The sequence below is a fragment of the Podarcis bocagei genome (genome assembly GCF_964188305.1).
Source record: "Podarcis bocagei genome assembly, chromosome: 2".
In the NCBI taxonomy this organism is placed as follows: Eukaryota; Metazoa; Chordata; class Lepidosauria; order Squamata; family Lacertidae; genus Podarcis; species Podarcis bocagei.
This window is the reverse complement of record NC_138126.1, coordinates 41,753,446-41,776,255: the sequence shown is the minus strand read 5'-3', so window position 1 is coordinate 41,776,255 and position 22,810 is coordinate 41,753,446. Positions and strand designations below refer to the sequence as shown.

The window sequence follows — 22,810 nt, the reverse complement described above, 5'->3', positions numbered from 1 at the left end:
AAGGCTAATGGGAGCTGAATTCCACCACACCAAAATGGCTTACTTTGGCTACCTTTGCAGCAGCAGCAAACCCTGCAATCTCACCTTTTGTAGCCAAAGCTGGGTAAGAGGAAAGCGTGCATCTTCAAATGCTTGCCTTGCGGCAGATTAACAACAATGAATGGTTTTTGCCTTCACAAGCAGCTTGTGCCTTCCCCGGGTGCATGGCTCTTCCTAATGCTATGAAACCCACACTTTAAAAAAAGTTGGTCTGTTTGTTGCAAGGGAAGTTAGTGATGAGATCTAAGTGCTGGGAATCTACCACTTTATCAGGATGCTTTCCCACGGAGAGTTGGCCAGATAAAACATTTGGGCTTGAAAGCTCTGCTACTGATTCTGTACGTAAGAGGAAAGGGGCCAGGGTGACTTTCAATTCAGATCTGCAAGTCAATAGCCTTTCCTCAAGTGGAAGCAGTAGCTCTGCCAAGTGGCTTCCCTTACAAAGCTGGGGTTTGAGATGGTTATTTTACTTAAAATGAAATGAAATATAACATTATGTGATGAGCTTTATATTAGTCTAGAGTATGTGCTTGAAATAATGATGATGATGATGATGATAACATAACAATAACAAAAGCAGCAATAAGAGCAATAAATAATTCCGACAACAGCAACCCATGTTCCCTGCCTCATATAAATTACAAGATGACGGTGGGTTGGGTTGGTGGGGGAAGGATATGAAGAGTACAATTAATTAAATCTCTACTCGGAAATAAGTCCCAATGAATTCAATGGGACTTGCTTCCAAGCATAGGACTGCAGCCCCTGGGAGGAAGTCCCATTGAACTTCCTAGTGCCCTGGTCATCAAAGATTAGAAGTGGGGCAACTGGGACCAAAATGTTTTTGGTGATGGTCCCCTGTCTTTGGAACACGCTCTCAAGAGACACCAAGCTGATTCCTATACTTCTGTTGTATACAAGTCAATTTAGGCCAGTCTTATTTTCCTAACTGGATTTCTACTGTTGCCAGCTTTTATGTCTAGCTGGGGCATTTTTTAAAATAGAAATGTAGAGGCATACATTTAACAAAGAAAGCCGGTGTAGTGTAATGGTTAGAGTGTTGAACTAGGACCTGGGAGTCCAAAGTTCAAATCCCCACTTAGTCATGAAGCTCTCTGAGTGATCTTGAGACAGTCATCATGGGATTGTTGTGAGGAGAATGTCAGTGCCTGAGTTTACTTGTTTTCTTCCCTCCTTGTCCCTTTTCCTTTTCTCTTGTGTCTTTTAGATTTTAAGCCTGTAGGAAGGGACTGGCTTATTTTTATTGATCTTATATGAGTGCTCTGGGAGCCCTTTGAGCTGAAAAGCAGGGTAAGAATGCTTTAAATAATAAATAAATAAAATAGCTTCAATCTCGTTCACACGCACACACTTAAATCATTTGATTTTTCTATTGTACACCTCTTGACTTACATAGAATGGGTCGTGCAAATGTACGCATAGCCTTTGGGAGTACGGTCGTCGAACAAGAAATACCAGGAGCTTTTAGGTTTTTCCTTTCTGTTACACTCATTGCTAAGAGGCAGCAGAGCTGGACATTACAATAAAATATTCCATACATAATTTCTGTGTGAATGACTGCACTCTGTTCTTAATACAGGAACACAGCGAACTAAGGGAATAGGGGAAAAAAATCAAACTGAATTTTCTTCTTTCATGTTAAAAGTAACTGATGAATGAGGCTCAGAAGTGTGGAATAGTACTTTTTTAAAAACCAAACCCCCACCACCAAAAATCAGCAAGCAAGAAGACCCAAACTTTTCAAAACTTTGAAGTTTTGATGAGCTTTAAAGTTTTGGGTCTTTGTGGACACGCGACTGCTGAGTTTAAGATACGCTGTGGGAAAATGTTTCTCACTGTATTTCAGGATTCTTGCTTTTGATGATTAAATCAGAATGACTGATCACGTGGTTGGAATTTGGTGGTGGGGTGTACAGCAATGCAAAGGCTGCTTTCATGTTACATTTTCCTTGTGGTAAAGCAAGTGGCACGCTTCCTTTTTATCAGTGCTAGCTCTTCAGTTATTATTTTAATCTGGTGACAATACCACCGTCAGGATGCGTTCCTTGTAGGTCTGGAGATCTGGGTGTGAAGCAAAACGTAGCATTGCCAACATCTGCGGTGCATATGCTGTACTGTAGAAAGTTCATTGAGTAGCCTAGGATATACCCATTTCTGGAGTATATCTCAGAGTTATAGTGTGTTGGTCAGTTTCAGATGATTAAAAAGCATTTTTAACCAGGCGGATTTGGCAGCTGTGCAAGCAAGTAAGATTTTCTCTAGGGTATCTGGGAAGCCCATATTCTTCCCAAGAAGCACTGGACGCCTTTACCCGGCGGCACTGTGTCCCATAGATTGCAGCAAAACACTGGGCAAGGTTTTGCCCAGTATCTTCTCTGTGTGATGGGCTCATGGGGGAAAAGGTGACCCATGAGCCCTTGCTGACGAAGAAAGGAGGAAACCTACGGTATATAAGGCTGCTTCCCCTGGAGCTTGCAACCATTTTGCTTTGAGAGCTTCCTGCCTGCCCATGCTCAGGTTAGAACATTCACTGAGCAATTTAGGGTCACTGGTTGACAGGGCTGGGAAGGAATGTTTCTCTCTCAACCTGATTGGCACTTGGTTGGGTCCCCCACCCCCACCACCTTTCCCTCGGTGAAATTATGGCTTTCCTTTGTTAGGTAGTAGAATGTCACTGGGGAACACAATTTTTGCTGCATTGACACCTGCAGTTGTTCTAACCTAATTTTGACGTGCTGATTTCATATATGAAGTTAGTTTTGTTCTATAAGCTATAGTTTTTTTGCAATTCATGTTTTTCACTTTTCATCATAATCTTTGTTTTTCACAATGCAAGAATTTTATTCAATATTTAATTAAACACATAGACAAATTAGTACAATATGAGTATAAATGTAAGTGACTTATATAGCATTGAACATGACATGTATAGCATTGAAAATGACATGTATATCTATGTACAGTTGGAGGTATGCAAAAAAAGTATTCCCTTGGGATACACAGTATACTGGGGAACAATTTTTTTTTCCATTTTCTGTTGCATGAGATTTTTCAACTGTTCTTATATGTTCTTTCAATGCTGATTCATTGGTCAGGATCAACATAGTAGAGGGGGGCCCACAAGGGGCCTGGGGCAAGGATTGACCATGGCAAACCCAGGTGTGGGTTCGGTATTTGCCTGGTTGGAATCTGCAACCTGGTCCCCCAGTGAAACCTTGCTTGCTTGGCTGCACCAATGCAAGGTTCAACACTGGCTGATTCCCATCATACAGGTTTGGAGTGATCCAAACCCAGAGGATCCATTCCATCAACATGGGGCTTGTGGAATGATGAACTGACCCTAGGACCCAATGCCATGCCAACCCTGGCCCTGCCTGCTGCTGTCAATAAAGATTTGGCCTGATTTTATCCCAACACTGTTGTACAGTCTGGTTATTTTGCTGCTTTCACGGGTCACATAATGTGCCTGCCTGGGCAAATAACAGATCGTTTTATAGTACCTTGAAGACTAACAAATATAACAAAGTATTCAGTAAAGTGGGCGGTAGGCTATGAAAGCTCATGCCATTGTAACTGGGGAATGTTTGTGATCTACCTTCTAGAGCTGATGCAAGGGTGATGGAAAAGCCATTTAAAAAGTGCTCCATAAATCTGATAATTTCTCTTTGCACAAATTTCAATACTAATGACGGGAGCTTATTCTTTGCTTGGGGTTGGAATGCCCTTCCCAGATTTTGGAGTAGGAAGAGGTTTTGTCGCGAGGGGCCTCTGCCTGCGGCGGCTTCTGCAGACACATTATCTTTTTCTCCTTGGGGTATCTGAAATGCAGAACATGCTGTCTTCTGCAACCACTTATGTTGCAGCTCCCCACAGTCACTAATTAACTGAAAACCTTTTAGAAATCTTGAAATTAATATAACTGCCCAGTTACTGACATGCCTGGGGTTAGTATGAATGTCTTGCTGAAGTGAAGCTTGGCAGATCTGACATGCAAGCCTCTCTGAGCCACACAGGAACATGTACGTGGGCAGACAAAATAGCATGTCTTTTGGGGGAGCGGGGCTGTTAATTTTTTTAAAATGTGTGTGTATGTGTGTACTTATCTGCAAGGCAGGATTAATGCTTTAATGAATTAATCACAGAGAATAATCAATTAAAGCTTTAAGCCCCACAGGGTGTAGGCTTGATAAGATGTTCTTTCCAAATAGCTTTTTACATGGCCACTCTAGGCTTTGCAAAATTATCTACAGTAGAGATGGGCACTGTGGCTTTAAGTCCTCCAAGTGTTTGGCCCAGATTCGAACAAGGCCTGCTGGAAGAATTAGAGCTCTCTTATGCCACTGGAGAACTTTCCACATTTCATTGTTTGTAGTACTGAGTAGCCTGTCAAATAGAAATACTGGTATTCTTATCTCTTCAGTTTGCAAGCTGTGTCGAAAGAAAATAAAAAGAAATCAGGCAATGCTCAGGAATATGTCTTGACAGGAACATCTTAGTAAAATCACAGTATTCGTAGCAGTGCTAAAGACTTGGCACAGAAATCTGGACCCAGGAACCATGACACATGGATTTTAGCTTCACAGAATGAAGATAAAGGGTTTGTGATGGGTTGTGCTTGTGGATTGGGCCAAAGGCCCAACCAGATCAGTATCCTGTTCTCACAGTGGCCAACCACATGGATATGGGAAGCTTGCCAGCAGGACCTGAGTGTGACAGCACCCTCCCCCATTATGATCCCCAGCATCGAGTGGAGAAGACAACCCTTTCAAAATCTGTGAACCGGTTTTTGTGAAACTGGGCAGAACTTCAGGCAAACTCTGGAGAAAGGACACTGGGTCTTTTGAAAAACCTGCATCAAAAAAAAAAAAATGAATTGGCCTTGTGCATAGGTAAACAAATACCTGCACACGGGCCCACAATGGACCTGTAGTTTCCAGAACTTAGGTAGGGCGGGGAAGTAATAACCGAGGGGAAGGGGACAACAATACACAGTGCGAATACATCCCATCCAACACTGCCCACTAGTGAGGCCAGAAGTATTGAGAGAAGTGTTCAGTTGAAAGCAGTGCTTTTTTCTGGGCGTATGCATATCCTTAAACATTTTGTGAATCTAAGTTTGGCCTCATTTAGGGGCAGTGTTTCAATATGAGTAGGAAAATGAGAGTACCCCTAAACATTTTTTAAGGAAAAAAGCACTGGTTGAAAGCACCCATGTGACCAAATGTGCAAGTCACATGTGCAACCTGGTGCGCATTCAGCCTTTGACTTGATCCAGACCAATGGCTTTTAGCACTTACTAAGACTGGCTTTATGCAAGGATGGGACAATGTCATGAAGGATAGGTCTGTCTATGGCTATTAGCAACAACTAAGGGAGCGAGTGGTGCTGTCGTCTAAACCACTGAGCCTCTTGGGCTTGCCGATCAGAAGGTCAGCAGTTCGAATCCCCGCGACCGGGTGAGTTCCCGTTGCTCTGTCCTAGCTTCTGCCAACCTAGCAGTTCGAAAGCGTGTCAAAGTGCAAGTAGATAAATAGCTACCACTGCAGCGGGAAGGTAAATGGTGTTTCTGTGTGCCAGTAGTGGTTTAGTTATGCTGACCACATGACCTGGAAAGCTGTCTGTGGACAAACACTGGCTCCTTTGGCCTGAAAGCGAGATGAGCTCTGCAGCCCTATAGTTGCCTTTGATTGGACTTAACCATTCAGGGGTCCTTAACCTTTTATTAGCAACAGCAACTCCGTATTCAGTCCCCATGTTCTTCTGAATGCCAGGTGCTGTGGGCCAAACAACAGAAATCAGCTATGGCTTTCATGTCCAGCTTATAAACTTCCTGGAGGCATCGAGCTGGCCACAACTGGAAGCAGAATGCTGAACCAGTTAGAACTTGAGTTTGATCCAGCAAGACAACTCTCATGTTCTTAACTTGAGACTACATGAATCATACAAGGTTGTGGGATGCAGCCAAAAAATGCTGCCCCCCACATCACTCCCCACTTTTGCATTTACGTTTACCCTTTGCGGAATCTTTTATAAAGCATTTATTGAGGACATTCACCATCTGGTTCTTTTTATATGTTTCCCAGGTTTTTGTTTTGTTTTTTAGTTTCATCAAATTCCAGCTAGTCAACTGATTGTGGTTTAGATTTTATATAACATGTTTTCATATTTTGCTTGCACTGCGAGGACTTGGCCATACTGTCCTGGCAAGCAGCACTGTAAGCTTTCATCTATCTGCAGGTAACACCAGCCATTTGTCCAGTTTAATGGCTTTTAAATCTTCTTCTTCTTCTTTTTCTCTCTCTTTGAGATGTTTCATCAATTAAAACCTACATTTATTGTGCCTACAGTGAAGTAAAGTGGATCCTAAGTGGAACATTGGCATGAATCTTAAGTAAGTCATTTGTTTATGTTTTCACAGGTGTACTGGCAGTTGGACTCTCAACTCATCGCTGAAATCTGAGGCATCCTGAAATTTGGGTTAAATATTCTGATCCAGATTCTGATCCCAGAAACTCTGGTGGCCAAATCAACCATACTTTTGACAAATTTGTGTGTGGCATGCTTATCAGAACAGGGAGCGAATATTCATGAGGCACATGCATTCTTCCAATGTTTAACTCCTTTCTGCCATCTCTGGGAAGTCTCATTAGAAAAGAGCAATCAACAAACTATTAACAGTGCTAGAAAAATTCAACATAATGTAAAACGTATTTCAGTATACAATATTCTCCATGCATTACTCCGTGCATTGCTATTAAAATGACCCTGTAGATGATCAAAATGTTCCAGTTTCTTGGGAACTGTTTCTTACATATTGCCCTCCAGCATAGCTCAGTCAGGAGAGGATAAGACTCTTGATCTCAGGGTTGTGGATTCAAGTTCCACTCTGGGCAAAAGATTCCTGTATTGCAATGTTGGACTAGATGGTTCTTGTGGTGCCTCCAGACTCTACAGTTTTGAGATTCTATAATTCTATGGTCATGATTGGTGGATAGCTGTACAGTCGGATGGAGACATCAAATCCTGACATCTATTTGGGTTCCTATGCACTCTTTGTTCTCCTTTCATCATCAACAACTGGACATTTATGAATCATCATTCTGGCCATCACAATGCTACATGTGTTCCTTTCTACAATAGGTTTTGCATATGGTATATATATATATATATATATATATATATATATATATATATATGTCATGCGTCCTGTATTTATGCATACTGTTGATCTTTAGAGCAGAGGCATCTTTCACCTCCTCTGAGGTGAGGTGTGCCAGTTCTCATCAAGGGGGGTGCATGAGCTACCGCTTCAAATATTAATAATATATGCAACTACCAGAAGTCCAGCTCTCTTTCATTTCCTGTATTAATTCACATAATTATATTGTAAGAATATTCATTCAGATAATTACATTGTAAGCATTCCATCTATTGTCCATGGGCATCCTTGTACCAGGAGGAAGATAACAAGGAAGAGCACAGCAGAAACATCCATTCCCATTGCTGATCCCTAGGCTGAATCAGGAATAAGCTGCTCCTGAAGCCACCATTAAACTGACCTTAGTTTAGCCCAGGGGTCAGCAAACTTTTTCAGTGGGGGGCCAGTCCACTGTCACTCAGACCTTGTGGGGGGCTGGGCGATATTTTTTTGGGGGGGATGAATGAATTTCTATGCCCCACAAATAACCCAGAGATGCATTTTAAATAAAAGGACACGTTCTACTCATGTAAAAACACGCTGATTCCTGGACTGTTTGCAGGCTGGATTTAGAAGGCAATTGGGCCGGATCCAGCCCCCGGGTCTTAGTCTGCCTACGCATGGTTTAGCCCATGATCTTCAACTTAAACACAACTTTTCAGACTTTATAGAATTTGCTCCCACTAGTGTTGGCCACCAACTTGGATAGCTTTGAAAGAGGGTTTGGCAAATTTGTGGAAGAGAAGGCTTTCTTCTTCTTCTAGTGGCTCCTGAGCCTGATGGCTAACCCTGATGGTTGCTTTTGTTCTTATTTGCCTTGTGTTACACTCCTTTTCCTTCGTGTTTTAATCCCTTCTTCCAACTATCAAATGCACATGGAGGCACTGTGCTGAGCTAAAGCCTTGGTGTCCTCTGTTCAGTGTCTGGATGAGGAACTACCTGAGAAACCAATGTATGCAGTCTTATAAACAAATACTAAATTAAATATGCATGCCTAATTTTTCCTTGCTTGCTTTTGCTTGTGATGCTTTGGGCTGCACCATATCCACTGACGCTGCTTGTAAGGGATTAATCGTAATAGTAAAAATGAAGGTCACCCTTTTTCCTATCTATCCTAGTTTAGAAGCTTTTGAAGGACCTACCATTTAAAAGTCTCACATTTTTTAAATGAGTTGTCTAAATTCCTGCTCTTTATAAACTGAGCCATATATATATATATATATATATATATATATATATATATATATATATATATTAACGCACACCTTAAAGAAATCAGCAGGCAGCACTGTGTCCTGCAGGAGCAAAAGGCAGCTGTTTTCCTTTTTTGAAAGCAGAGCACTCGCTAGAAGTCTCCTGCAAAGCGGCACTACTGTGCCCTGCATGCGTAATTGAGTCTGGACTGAGGCTCCACTGCTTCATCTTGCGGGTGGCAAGCTATAAAGCTGGCAGTGCTACATCTTTTGCTCCCTGAAGCCTTTCCTTCTAACAAAGGGGAGGGGAAGAGAGCTCTTTTTGCTTAGGTAGAAAGCAAATTAAAAGGGGTGGGGTGGGAGTTTCCAGCAAAGCAAAGTGCTGTCAGACTGAACAGTGTAACTCCATGAATGACAACCAAAAGAGACACAGGCAGGTCGTTCACTTCACACCAGAATGTGATGCTATAAGCAGGAAGGTGAGTGTTGCTAAACATAGAATCACGGGGCTAGAGTGATCTCGAGCTGTCACATCCAGCCTCCTGCTTTGAATGTGTGCTGCAGTGTAATGTACCTTGGGAGTGGAGAAAATAATACAAAATCTGTAGCAGAGGGCAGTCAGGCAAGGTCAAGAGAAGCTGGTTGGCTTCTAACTTTTACCTTTGGAAACAAGGAACTGTATGGTAATTTGCAGGTTGCCTGTGGAAGCAATAAATCACGTGATGCCAAAGGTAAGATACGCAAATGAAATGCAAATGTCTATGTTGGTACAGTTCGGGTTATTTGTATCAGTCTGTATGCAGATCAATGCCAATTCGTAGAAACTGACTCAAATTGCACGCTTTGTTCTGAACCTGTTGTTTCTCTCCTTTTCTTTTTCGCATGATGGATGGGTTTTTATTCTACCAAGGAGTAGCATGGCAGAAAGAGGAGAGAAGTGAGTAACTAAGTTTCACTGCCAGTGCACTGGATGGAGTATGTCAAACATGGGCTGAATATGAAGAACAAGCAGAGAGCCCCAGCACAACTATGTTTGGAAGCACAATTAACTTCATCTAGCAGGCAGCTGTGAGCATAAACACTTTAATGTAGGGTTGCTATATGTCCAGAATTTCCAAGACATAGCCAGGATTTGGCTGTCGGAAACTGTGTCTGGGCGGAAATCTCTGAAATGCCCAGGAAAATCCAGACGTATGGCAACCCATGTTGGTAGTGTAGATTTTGGCATATTTCCTTTAGAATAGATCAAAAACTTCTCTTTTTTGAGATTTTGCCAAATAAATTCCATTGGAATTCCATTGGGATTAATGGCCCTAGCTTGCTCATTAAGTTCAGTAGGTCTACTCTGCATAAAACTTTAGTTAACTACCTGAGGAAACTCAGGGGCCTTCTCGGTAGTGGTGCCCGCCATGTGGAACGCCCTCCCATCAGCTGTCAAAGAGATAAATAACTACCTGACATTCAGAAGACATTTGAAGGCAGCCCTGTTCAGGGAAGTTTTTAATGTGTGACATTTTAGTGTATTTTTTGTCTTTGTTGGAAGCTGCCCAGAGTGGCTGGGGAAACCCAGCCAGATGGGAGGGGTACAAATTTATTATTATTATTATTATTATTATTATTATTATTATTATTATTATTATTCATGCATTTCAGTAGAGAGAGAAAGTTTGCAAAGATAAAACAACATGTTCAGAATAAAAAATGTTGTGTGGCTCTTTGGGGACTATACCACTTGTTCAAACTGAGATCCTACCACTTCAGACTGCAGCTGTAGGACCACATGTTTAAATTCTTTGCCATTGCCTCTTAAACTGCTTAAATACCTAAGCTCCACTTGAACTTAACAGGATTTACTTTTGAGGAAGAAACATGTACAGGATTGCTCTCTTAGGAAACTAGCCTATTATGGAAAAAGTCTTTATCCTGTTCCCAGAGCTGGCCCTGCTATTAGGCAGGGTGAAACCTCTGCTTCAGGGGGCAGAAGCCCCCAAGGAGGCATACCCACAGGTGCCCTGCCTGACCTGTCACCTCAACCAGTGCTGATTTGGTGCAAGATTGCATCCATTTGGGGAAGATCTCACCAAAAAATCAGCACAATCTTGCCCAAAATTGGCGTTAATGGTGGTGTCAAGGTGTTGTCAGCAGCTTCTGGCTGGTTGCCCAGGAAAGTATAAAGACAAGAAAAAGTTTCTTACAGTCCCTTTTTATTTTAAACTTTACAGAGATAGGCTATAGGACCCTGCCTCTTGGATGATGGCGTTGTCCCGAGTGCATTTCCACCCCCCTTTTCTCCCACTTCCTCTATCATCATCATCATCATCATCTCCTCTATGGGTGCCACTAAGTGCCCTCTGTCTTCAAGCTCTTTGCTCTCCTACTTTTAAGGCTTGCCGGGTTCTGGGAGATGGAGGGTCTGGATTGCTTTCTAGGGACAACGTGTCAGCCAGCTGTTGCTCTGACTCTTCCACGATTTCCCAACTTTCCCCCTCATCTGCTGAGTTGCAACCTCCCTCAACCCCCCGTTGTAACTCTATACTGTCTTCCTCTTCCTCCTCCCTGGAAGGGTCAGGATGGGGAGGCAGTCTCCACCATTCCTCCTCTGCCCAGTCCCTGACAGTGTGTGGGCACACACTCCCACACATACATACCCTCCAACATTCCTCAGATGGAAATAGGGACATTTTCACCTGAGGAATGTTGGAGGCGATGTTGCCCCTTCAGCGCCTGTGTTTCTGTCAGCCCTGCAGGTGTTCTCACTCCCCACAGCTGACCCTCATTGACCTCCCTTTTTTGGTGCCCCACAGCCTCCACACAAAGCATTTCCTACCAGAGAAAGGACGTGTGCCACCACCACCACACAATGGGACACAAAAACAAACACCCTCCACTGTCCTGAGAAAAACCCTTACTCCTGATTTGATTTGATTTTGTTCTTTGTAAATTTTAGAAAGGGGCATAATTAGACAGGGACGCACCAAGTTTTTTTTGTTTTTGTTTTAAATCAAGACTCCTTGCTCTCTGCTCTGCTCCCCCTTTCTTCCCATCCATGGCAGCCCTGCCCTCTGCCTGCCCCTCAGAGCCAACATATTATCACACAGGGCTGGGCCGCAGTGGGGGCAATCTCTCCTCTTTGCCCACTTTCCAGCAGCCACTACAAGCTACTCAAGGTAAGAGGCCACGGAGAGGCAATGGGATGCTCTGTTACAGCTGCCACTGCAACTGCCATCGCTTGGGACAAACGCTGGCTCATCCACCTAGAATGATATATTCTGATAATGCAGCATTGCTGTAGTTATGTAATTTACAGATTTTTTTAAAAAAGCAAAGCTACTGGAGGAGGACTGGAGTGGAGAAATGGCAGCTGTGGTGATTTGGGTTCACCTTTAACCAAAACACAAAAGGCTTCATGGGAGAAGGCCTGATCTCTAGCCTTGTGTTTAGTTGACAGCTGGGAATGTTTCTTTGCTGCGCATGCTACCCACAGGTTTGGGGGGGGTGACAATATCAGAGGCATAGCTTTCTTCCCAAAGCCACATCTTGCTTGACTATCGGGCTCTTTCCTTGAAAAGAACAGTCTCAAACTGCTTATTTAAGGCCCACTGGATAAAATGCTTTTGCTGTACGTTTAACCGGAGTAGGCAGTCCATGGAATGTGTGCGAGGCGTGAGGAACAACATTTGGAGCAAAAAATAAATGAACAGCAGAAATAATAAATGAATAAATGAAGGGACGTCTTGCATCCACTGTTGATTTAAATCGAGAAAATGAGTGCTAGTTGATTGTTGGTCAGTGTTTCATTAATATTCTGGTGAAGGAATTCTGTTCTCTGAGGAAAAAATGTCCAAATGTAGAAGTATCATTGTCAGCATACAAATAGTTTGTGAAAGGCATACGTGATGCCAAAATGCCTTCACAATAAGGAAGATCAGATGAATCCTCCCCCTCATGAACTGAAATAGCCCATGAAGCAAGTTGCAAGGCCATTTGGTCTAGTAGCCTCACTCCCTGAGGCTACTGCACACATCTGCAACAAGGGATAGAGATTGTTCACAGGACTCCATATCCCCTTCAGTGCATTCTTTCAGTGTGTGTGTGTGTGTGTGTGTGTGTGTGTGTGTGTGTGTGTGTAGAGGTGCAATTGAAGCCCGCCCCTAAATAATAGGGGATTTGAACAACAGAATCTGGTTGGTCACAGGAAGCTCAGCTGTGAGGATGCTTAGAGAGCTCTTATACCTTTCAAATGCCCCTAAGGTTGTTCCAAAAGTTTAGATGGATTCTGCTGAATCTATTTGGTCCAGCTTCCAAGTTAGTAAACAAATAAGTGTCTGCAAATAAAAACTTTAAAACTAGTAAGAATCCGGAGGGGAATTTCAGTGGGCTGGTGGGAACTCCTGCTTCACTTATCATGGGTACCAGTCTGAAGTCTCTCTGAATATCACCCTGGACTGATCTGTCTGTCCTACCTCCTCTTCCCCATTGCATTACATAAAACCAGAGATGGAAATAAGAAGTGAAGGAGCATACATATGCAAAATTGCTTGCATAATTTATTCAGAGAGAAAAAATTAGGAGTTGGGGTTACAACTTTAGGATTTTTGCAGGGAAGTGAATATAGAATTCAAATTTCATTTGAAGTTGTCGGTCTCCCCCCATTCCTCACCTGTCACAAAACACTTGAAGGCATTTGGACTCTTCTAAACAGCATATAAACCCCTAAGAGCTGGATCCTGTCCCTTGTCTCTCTCTTGTCAGTAAATGCTGTAAACAGGAAAGCCATTTTTCATTAGCGCCTGACATTCTTTTATGTAGTCTGATTGTCAACACAAAAGGAGAGTAATTAAACTGCAGCTCCAATCCAGCCTAACAGATGGGGCTCTCCCCCAAAGCTTTTACCACACAACTAAATTGTTACTTCAAGAAATCAACATCTAATCTATTCACTTCAAAGAGCACCCATATCCCCCCACCCCACTTTTCCAGCTACCGGGATGAAACTATCTCCTTGTTAACAAAGAAATAGGGAAAAGACAGGAGGTGCAGCTGAACCAAAACATGTACTGTATGCTTTTCAGTTAAATTGGAGGGGGGGGGGATTCCTGCCTAAATTAAATAATTAAGGGTGGGAGAAGAGATACCCAGGGAAAACTCAGAAGCATTTAGTGCAGAACAATATTGGGAAGAGCCAGAGAGGTAAATTGGGAAATGACTGTTGTGACTCAGAGGAATGCACAATGTACCCAAATGCACCCAAGATTCTTCTCACAGCACAGCTGTACTCCCCCCCAAAAAAAGCTAAAAAACCATGGAGTTTAAAAAGATCTTTGGGGGATTTGGTGTGACAGCTGTTTAAGCAAACACTGTCACCAGGACTAGATTGGAGCAAAGGTTGTGAGGCAGATTACTCAATTTTGTGAGCTTTCTGACAAAGCCAGAAAAGTGTCGCTCAGAGACATCAGCTCCTTCCGGCATCCACAAGGCCTGTCCTCATACCTCTCACAGTTCAAATAATTACCGTATTTTTTGCTCTATAAGACTCACTTTTTCCCTCCCAAAAAGTAAGGGGAAATGTGTGTGCGTCTTATGGAGCGAATGCAGGCTGCGCAGCTACCCCAGAAGCCAGAACAGCAAGAGGGATTGCTGCTTTCACTGCGCAATGATCCCTCTTGCTGTTCTGGCTTCTGAGATTCAGAATATTATTTTTCTTGTTTTCCTCCTTCAAAAACTAGGTGCGTCTTGTCGTCTGGTGCGTCTTATAGAGCGAAAAATACGGTATATCTTGCCTCTGAGGAGATAATGTGTGAAGTGCCACACCTCTTTACCCTGGCTCTTGACACTTGATATGTATATTTGTAGGTTCCACCTTTTTCTGTGATTGTCAGTTCTAAAAAAAACAAAGCACTTTTAAAACTGTGTTTTATTTGCTCTAAACTGCCCTTTGACCAATGCTATTTTTCTAGGAAAAGGTGCCAGAACTCACTCACCTCCCATATGTTCTCTTATAATGGCAATGGGGTCTACCTGAGAGGTGTCAGACCTGAGTTCCGGTGAGTTCTGGCTGAAAAAAAGCCCTGCCTGGGACCTTAGGGTTAAGGACAGGTAATTAATAATAAGAAAAATAGTAGCAATAATCACTTCCAGGTCTTTGGAAATGTAAAGTGTGGTTTCTGTTTATGTGATGAAATTGATCTTTAGCTGGAAGGTGCAGTCACTTATCTTCTCCTCAGATCTTTGCTCACTGTTTTCACACATTAGTCCAGGGAAGTGCAAGAGCTTTGCCTCAGGCCAGTGGAATTTTTAACTCCTCCATTTTGGGTGGGTGAGCAGCATGCCACCTCACTATTTGTCCTAGAGCTGGCTTTGCCAGTAGGCAGAGTACAGTAGTCACTTCCAACAGCTGCAGATGAGCTTCATGAAAGGCCAGGAAATTGTCAATTATTATTGTGGTTTGTTTGCTTGTTTTTGCTCTCAGGGAGAGGTGCTTATGTCTATTTCTGCCTCAAGCACCAAAATAGCCTAGCGAGTCTTGGATATTATAGATGTCAGTTAGTGGTGTACCCATTTGCTGCTCTGCCTCAGGCAGCAAAACATCTTGGGCTGGTCTTGCATGCAGCAAAGGCACAGTAGGGATTTGTGTGGAGAGGTGTTAGCAAAAAGTAGCTGTCCCCCCCCCCCCCCAAATCTGGACTCATAGAACAGATTTTGCTGTTCTTTGGGTTCTGGCTTTGCATTTTTTCCATGCCTCTTAAGACACAGCTGTGTGTAACTGTGCACATCTAAAACTAATTTGGAAAGCGGTCCTTGTTGAGTGGAATCTCAATCCTGTCTCTCCTGAGCTTTTAGTCCCTCACTGCAAACGAGAGCAAAGCGGTGGCCTATTCCGCCACCTAATGGAAAAACAGATCTCCGCAGTGTTTAGACAGTAGCAGTATATTTTGCCCATGAATGACTCTGAAGGGCTGACTGCAGCCTCCGCTCCTCCTCCACCCCCCCTCCCTCCACTCTGTCCTCCTGGATTCATTTGAGAGCAAACTTGTGGAGCAGCTGGATGTGTCACAGGGATTAAACACTCACCTGAAATCCTTGGATCATCTCATCTGGAGAAGGGTAGCTGGAAATACTACATTTTAAATGGAGAAAAGAACTCTACAGCCAATGAGTTTCTAAAAGAAAGGAATGAGTTAAAGGTAAGAAACAGGATTTCTTTGCAAATAGGAAAGTCGTGTTTAGCAACAACAGATAATATGTGCAAGTGTGTAGTTTTTATTTATTTATTCTCTCCCTTGATCTGCATGTAGTGATATGTTGGAATAAACACCGCAGCTCCAAAGGGACTCTGTGAACCAATGAGCCAATGGCTCATTGTTGCGTTAAAGTAAACTGGAGCAATCCATTGAAACAAACTGAAACGGTCCTGAGATTGAATGAGTGCCCTAGTAATACAACAGCATTCTGGGAAGGGTCCAGCACTGAGAGGACAGCAGGGATGGTGATTCTGATTTCTGGTAAAAACACATTTCCTTGCTTTTTCTGTGACTGCTTTAGGAGCCCAGGAGGAAGAGGGTCGAGTAATTTTGAAGGTAACAGGAAGACAGAGCTGGCTGCTTGGACCTTTTCAGCCCCAGACTTTTCCCAGGGCAGCTAAGCCTGCAGAGAGGGAAAAGCCACTCACAACTCTTCTCCATGTGCAAACGCTAGTGAATGACCCAAAGGGAGCGAAGTGGAGATACATCTAGGAAAGAAAAGACCAAATGGGAGCAAAGGGGCGTTGCAGAAAAAGGAAAGCAGAACTGAAAGGCCTGGTCCCAAGGAAGGGAGAGCTGTGAAGGGGACTGCAGCTCACAGAGAGAGGCTCCCACCCTCAGATCAATCTAGCAAAAGGCACTGGATGGGAAGCAGCCAGCCATGGATACTCTATGCTTGTTCGCAAGTGACCCGTGGATCTACAACTGCTCCTTGAGCAATTCCAGTGTGGAGAACCAGACGTCCCAAAGCAACAGAACTCACGTGAAGCGGAATGAGAACGTTGCCAAGGTGGAGGTGGCCGTGCTCTGCCTCATCTTCTTCCTTGCCCTGACTGGAAACCTGTGTGTGCTGGCGGCTATCCACACGACCCGCCACAAGCACTCCCGCATGTACTTCTTCATGAAGCACCTGAGCATTGCTGACCTGGTGGTGGCCGTCTTCCAGGTTTTGCCTCAGCTCATCTGGGACATCACTTTCAGGTTCATTGGGCCAGATTACCTCTGCAAGTTGATCAAATACCTGCAGGTGGTGGGGATGTTTGCTTCCACTTACATGCTCTTGCTGATGTCCCTGGATCGGTGCTTGGCCATCTGCCAGCCTTTGAGGTCCTTACGTAGGAGGTCTGACCGGTTGTCTGTCCTCCTCACTTGGATGGTGTGCCTTCTGTTTAGCATCCCACAACTCCAAATATTTTCCATGCAGGATGTGGATAATGGGGTGTTCGATTGCTGGGCAAATTTCATCCAGCCCTGGGGACCTAAAGCTTACATCACCTGGATAACCTTGACTGTGTACGTTATCCCTGTGGTCATGCTGACCATCTGCTATGGCTTGATCAGCTTCAAGATTTGGCAGAATGTGAAGCTAAAGACCCTTCACGAGACCAATGTGAACTTGACCTCTAGGAATCCCCATAGAGGCACCCTCTCCAGGGTCAGCAGTGTCAAACTCATTTCCAAAGCCAAGATCCGGACTGTCAAAATGACCTTCATCATAGTCTTAGCTTTCATTATGTGCTGGACTCCTTTTTTCATTGTGCAGATGTGGATTGCGTGGGACGAAAATGCTCCAAAAGAAGGTACAGTCTTCTCTCCTCCTTTCCCTGCCTATACAAGCTGTGTGCAATGAGTATAGAGAATTGCCACCCAATAATTTCTTTTTAAAAAATACAGAGGTATCTCAGTTGAGCTCATTATCAAACCAGCTGATCTGCAGTGCAATGTGAAATAAGATATGCAAGAGGTATTTCAGCAACAATAAATCAATAAAATAAATTGTGACATGTTAAGATGGCATGGCAAGAAGACCAGCTTGCTTACTTGCAGGGTGATGATGGGGTGGAGAAGGTTGAGATATAACCCTGGGAGACCTTGGCCACTCTTTATGTGACCTTGGGTATGTTACATGGTATCTCTCTCCCTCACTGCCTTGCCTGCCCAAATGAGGGACTTGGATGTTTTGAAAATGGGGAGCAGGATAGTAAGGCATGTGAAGAAAGAATAAGCAGCAGGAAGGAGAAGAATGCATTTATAGATCTCTAATTTATTATGGGCTTCTTTATTTGTTTGTGTTTTTTTAAACAAGGGTAAATGGTTTCCATAAAGCAATATAAAATGATCATAAGACAACACTGGTATTCATAAGAAAATACTGGTGGATTCACAAAGACACTCTGGGTTCACCCTGAAGTGAGACCAAATGATAAAAAGAATTTTGTGAATGGGTGGCCAGCTTGTCAGTGACTGGCGAGTTTAAAAGCTGAATGGAGGGCTGACAAGGAGGTGTCTCCCGTGCTGTGAACTGAGATGACCAGGTGCGTCTTCTTGAGCAATGACAAAATTACAGTGATTGGGTTCCTTTACTGAAACTAGTGGTTGCTCCAGTTTCCTTTTGCTTGTAAAAGCTGCCTCTCATCTGCCCACAAAGGTTGGCATAAGTGATCTCTTAGCATATAGATAGGATGTCAGTTACTGAGTGTCTGTGATCCTCCCTCTCCAAATCTTAATTTGCCCCTCTGTGTCAGGGAGGAACTTTATGTACACAAAGCCTGGAGGTTCCAGGTTGTTCCTCTGAAAACCACTGCCAAAAGCTAATGAGCACATTAGTGAGGGGTCAGTGGACCTCGCCCCGGGGGCTTGGTTCAGGATTGGAGCTATGAGGGGAGACACTCATTGCAATAGGAAACACTCATCTCTCTAAATGGGTTAAGGCTACCTTTGAGAATTCTTAGCCATGTAGCATTTATCCACCAGCAGCACACAGAAGAAAAACAACAACAACAACACTCTGTAGAAAAGCTACTCAAGGCTATCAACTACCACACATGTGTGCTTGTTGTCTGATCAAGCGGAAACTTATGTGTGTGAATGATTAAACCCCACAGACAGAACTCACATGTTGCCTCACATCACTTCAAACCCTGATGCTCCCTTGTAAAGGCATGGGGGGCTCCTGTGGGTTCAAGAGTGATCATACGGGGGGGGGGTAAAAAGCATAATCCGCTGCCCAACCTGAACCCCTTAATGGGACATCAAGAACTGCTCCAAAATGTGTCAGTTAGGAATGAGGGGTTTGGAGTTACATACCTAGAGCACACAGTCAGACATTTCCAAGTCATTATATGCACACACACCTCCTAAAAAAATATATCCACCTGTTAAAACTCAGGAGGTGGGGAAGAATTTCCTTGCAAGTGAATATAGACAAATGATTTAACACTAAGATTTGCTGGGGATGATGAGAGCTAGGTAAGACTGGATGCTATTTAGCTGTCCCTCTCTGTACTAAGAGACCTGTAAGGTATCTTCCAGTTCTGTTATTTTAAGTTTTCATAACTGATGCCACTTTGGCAGCCGTAATATCATATACACCTAGCTCCTGTGGTCTAAACTTGGTTTCTTAAGCCAGGAATCCCTTGCGTGTCTAGTCCAACCCCCCCCCCCCATTTTCTTCTTTTTATTTTCAACAACAAGCATCACCAGGATACTGCAAGTAAATGGAGGAGTAGCAGAGTAGAGTCTTGCTTAACACTTTCTCCTCTAACCATTTCCCCATTCAAATCTTTTCCCCAGTTGATTCCCCCCCCCCTTGTGGGGGAGAAGATACATGTGCTACTTGCTTATTTGAACTGAGAGCCGATGTGCTGCGGGTGACTAGAATGATAGGTTTGGGTGTGAAAACCCCAGATTCATCCCTTAGCCCATGAAGCTTACTGAGAAAGGGACACTTTTGCCAAGAGACTTTTTCTTCGCCCAAAGCCTATTTAGGGGAAGAGCGTGATATGAATGCAATGCAATAAATATCAGTGCCTATGTCTGAGTACCAAGTATTGAAGCAAGATATTCTCTAGCCTTTCTTTCCTGCTACATACTTCTAAAACTATATCCAGGAATCAAATACCTTCTGCTTGTTGTTATCCTGGAAGCCAAAACCCAATTTTGGGGCAAGTACTCTTTGGTGAAAGAACCCCTGCAGGGCTTTAACATTGCAAAACATGCAGTGAAGAAAAGTGTGGAAACATAATCTGTAAAACATTTTCACAGGGTCCTGAATCACTACCAAAAGACACTGCTTTTCTCCAACTGGTATAAGCCATTGGCCAGCCAAGGCACAGGCAGTCCTGGAGCAGTTGTTCAACCCAAGTACTTGCATAACACAGACTATGTTTGTTGGGTGGGGCTTCTGTGACAATTATAGCCTTAGCTCTTTCAGATCAGCAAGCTCTATCCCCACAGCATGCCTTGTCATGATTGGGGAGATCCCAGTCCTTAGCTATATGCCTGAGGAAATGAGAACCAGATTGCTACAACCTGTTAATACCTGTTAATACGTTCAGGGAACCAAATGCTTCTTGTAAATAGCAACAAATGTTTCCAATATCTGGTCTGTTTCTTTCAAGCATCACAGGAAGACTGAAAGGTTTTTGTCAGACTGTCTGAAATGATTATCATTGTGTGCATACACTGCTAAGTGAACCAGAGGGACCTTTGTCTTATTCTTTATCGAGAGCATTGTTTGAAAACTTTTTGCACCTCCGCTAGCAAAAACAGAAATTGACAACCACAACTTATCTGCAAAAGGTGACAGAGTATAGAAAGTGTGGACTAGAGAGGAAACAGTAGGTGGCAAAGAGGAGTGAGAATTGAGGAGTGCAGAGAAACCACTTATCTTTCACCAGAGATAACAGTAAAATGAAAAGTGTGGAACAAATTCAATTGGGGATAGGAGTGATAAAAGGAATTAAACACTTCCTGGTATTATATGTCACCTTTTGAGCAATGTTGCTTCCCCCACTCCCCATGAAGTTTCCTTATCTCTGATAAGGTGTTTTGTTAGCCAAAAATTCTAACGGAGTCCTAAGCTAAATGTTTCCTTGAAATGTTTTACCAATTATTTCAAAAGTTAACAAGGGTGCAGGGCAAGGAAAATGGGGTCTCTTCATCTTGTGGTTGGCCTTATACAGGGAACAAATCAAGGGCAAGGAACTCCTCGCTTTTGTCATCCTTCAGGCACATGAAGGACCAATGCCACTTTCAGAAGAGTTATTTCAAAACAATGGACCGAGGCATCACTGTGTGCTTGCGCAAAATATATTGGAATGAGCGAATGGCAACCTAGAGACTTCGGTTGGTCCTGAGTGGCAGCCTGCTGTTCTAGATAGTTCCCTCTAGAACTGAAACAGGGGATAAGTTCATAAATCTGGGGCTGGTTCGCACATGCGTTGACTTGTTTACTCACCATCTGATGACTCACAGCGGTAGGTCAAGGCAAGAGTTTGCTCCCGTGACAGTTTTATGAAGGATACTAGTGTTCAATCCTGATCTTTCATAATCTGGTAACCATACTTGTCTCCATTACACAGTTTAGTGAGAGCCAAGACACCCATGGAGAATTTTGCTGCTTAGAGAAGCTTAAAAGCAGGGAGAACCTCCTGGCAAACTGAATCCAGATGTTGACAGACACTTATGATCTGTCATTTCAGCTATAACCTAAAAGGAGAGACATTAACAATACTGCACTCGGGAGCCTTTGGAACTTTCACAAAACTTAATTGCTCATTAGGCTTTCCTGACAAGTATTCTTTAGCAGTTCCTATTCTGTTGAAAACTGTGGCTTATTTTTTAGGTGCTTTCCTAGAATCTGGACCACAAAAATCATAGATGACTTGGCTGGTGCACTGGGGAAAACCCCCAAAGAACTAAAGCAATGCAACAAAAACATATATAAAATAGTTACGTACGATTTTTAGGATCAACTGATACTACCTACAACTTTTGTGTGTTTTAGAGGATATAGAATTTACTCATTCAGGAAAAGTATCTAGGAAGATGATCACCTAAAGAATGAACTTAGCTTTCAGGGGCTACATGCCCCGGACCAAACACTAGATAATACTACCAAATTCTATTGACAATTTAGCTAGTGAAACTGCCTAAAATTAGCTTTCGGGGACTATCTGCTCTTTACTTCACTAAAGACATGTGTACTTTGTTTAGTGTCGATCCAGGTGACTGCTGGCATTTGCATTTTCAAGGGGAAATGATTTAAAGTAGGGAAACAACCACTATTGTTCTTTGTCCTGGTAGTCGTAGTTGCATCTTGAAATCTGTTTTGCGCCTAGCGAGACATAATATAATTAAGATACACAGAGTTAATTTTTTTACAGACTACGGAGTCTGCGACTTTTACATCATGGCCAGTTTTCTCCCCCATGCCCTCCACCCTCCCCATCTCTGCTTGCTTGCAGTTTTCTTTTCTTTTTTTTTTTATAGCTTTATTAGAAAAAGGATTCACATTACATATCAGACTCCTAGAGCATATATGCTTATCATTAAAACGTATACAAAAAAGGAAAGAAAATAAACAAATTACCGAATTGCGAATCCGCAAAGAAGAAAAAAGAAGAAAAAGAGAAAGAAGGTAAAAAAGAAAGCAAAGAAAAAACAAAAGAAAGGAAAAACACGAAAAAACCAAACAGAAAACGGACTTCCGTTCAACTTGATCCAGGGTTACACATTCATAGAAGAATATTTGCAGTATAGTCTACAATAACACTTAACATCGAAGGTATCAATCAACTTCTGCTGTGATGTTACTAATACCCACATTGTTCTCAACATAAATTAAAAATTTCTTCCATTCAACTTTAAGTTTCGTAGAGTTATTTTGCCTTAATTTCTGCGTTAATCTCGCTAACTCAATATATTGATATAATTTCACTTGCCACTCTCCAACCGTAGGCATATCAGGGGATTTCCAGTTTTGTGCAATTAGAATCCTCGCCGCAGTAGTCGCATATTGGAAAAAGATTTGATCTGGTTTTTTTATTTCCTCGCCAGTCATACCTAACAGAAACAACTCGGGTATCTTGGGGAAATTATATTTTAAAATTTTTTTCAATTCGTCGTAGATCTTTCCCCAGAATTCCTTCACTACCTCACAGGTCCACCAAATGTGGAAAAAGGTCCCAACCTTCTCTTTACATCTCCAACAGCTATTATCAACAGTTTTATACATCTTGCCTAACTTTGCTGGGGTCAGATACCAGCGGTATATCATTTTCTCTAAGTTTTCTCGGAGGGTTGCGCACGCTGTAAATTTTATCCCCTTCTTCCAG

The 22,810-nt window shown here is 42.9% G+C and overlaps 1 protein-coding gene across 2 annotated transcripts in view; it reads left to right on the top strand.

Annotated features, from left to right (window-relative positions):
* Positions 1-8,837: 8,837 nt before the first annotated feature.
* OXTR (oxytocin receptor) overlaps positions 8,838-22,810 on the top strand; it is a 30,140-nt gene continuing 16,167 nt past the window's right edge. The window contains exons 1-2 of one of the 2 annotated variants that reach the window (XM_081184785.1): positions 8,838-9,182; positions 15,994-17,272. In XM_081184785.1, coding sequence (XP_081040911.1) covers positions 16,354-17,272 — 919 coding nt within the window. In that variant the 5' untranslated portion in view covers positions 8,838-9,182; positions 15,994-16,353. Of the gene's footprint in view, positions 9,183-15,438; positions 15,636-15,993; positions 17,273-22,810 lie in introns of those variants that run through there. The other variant, XM_081184784.1, reaches the window with a different exon arrangement.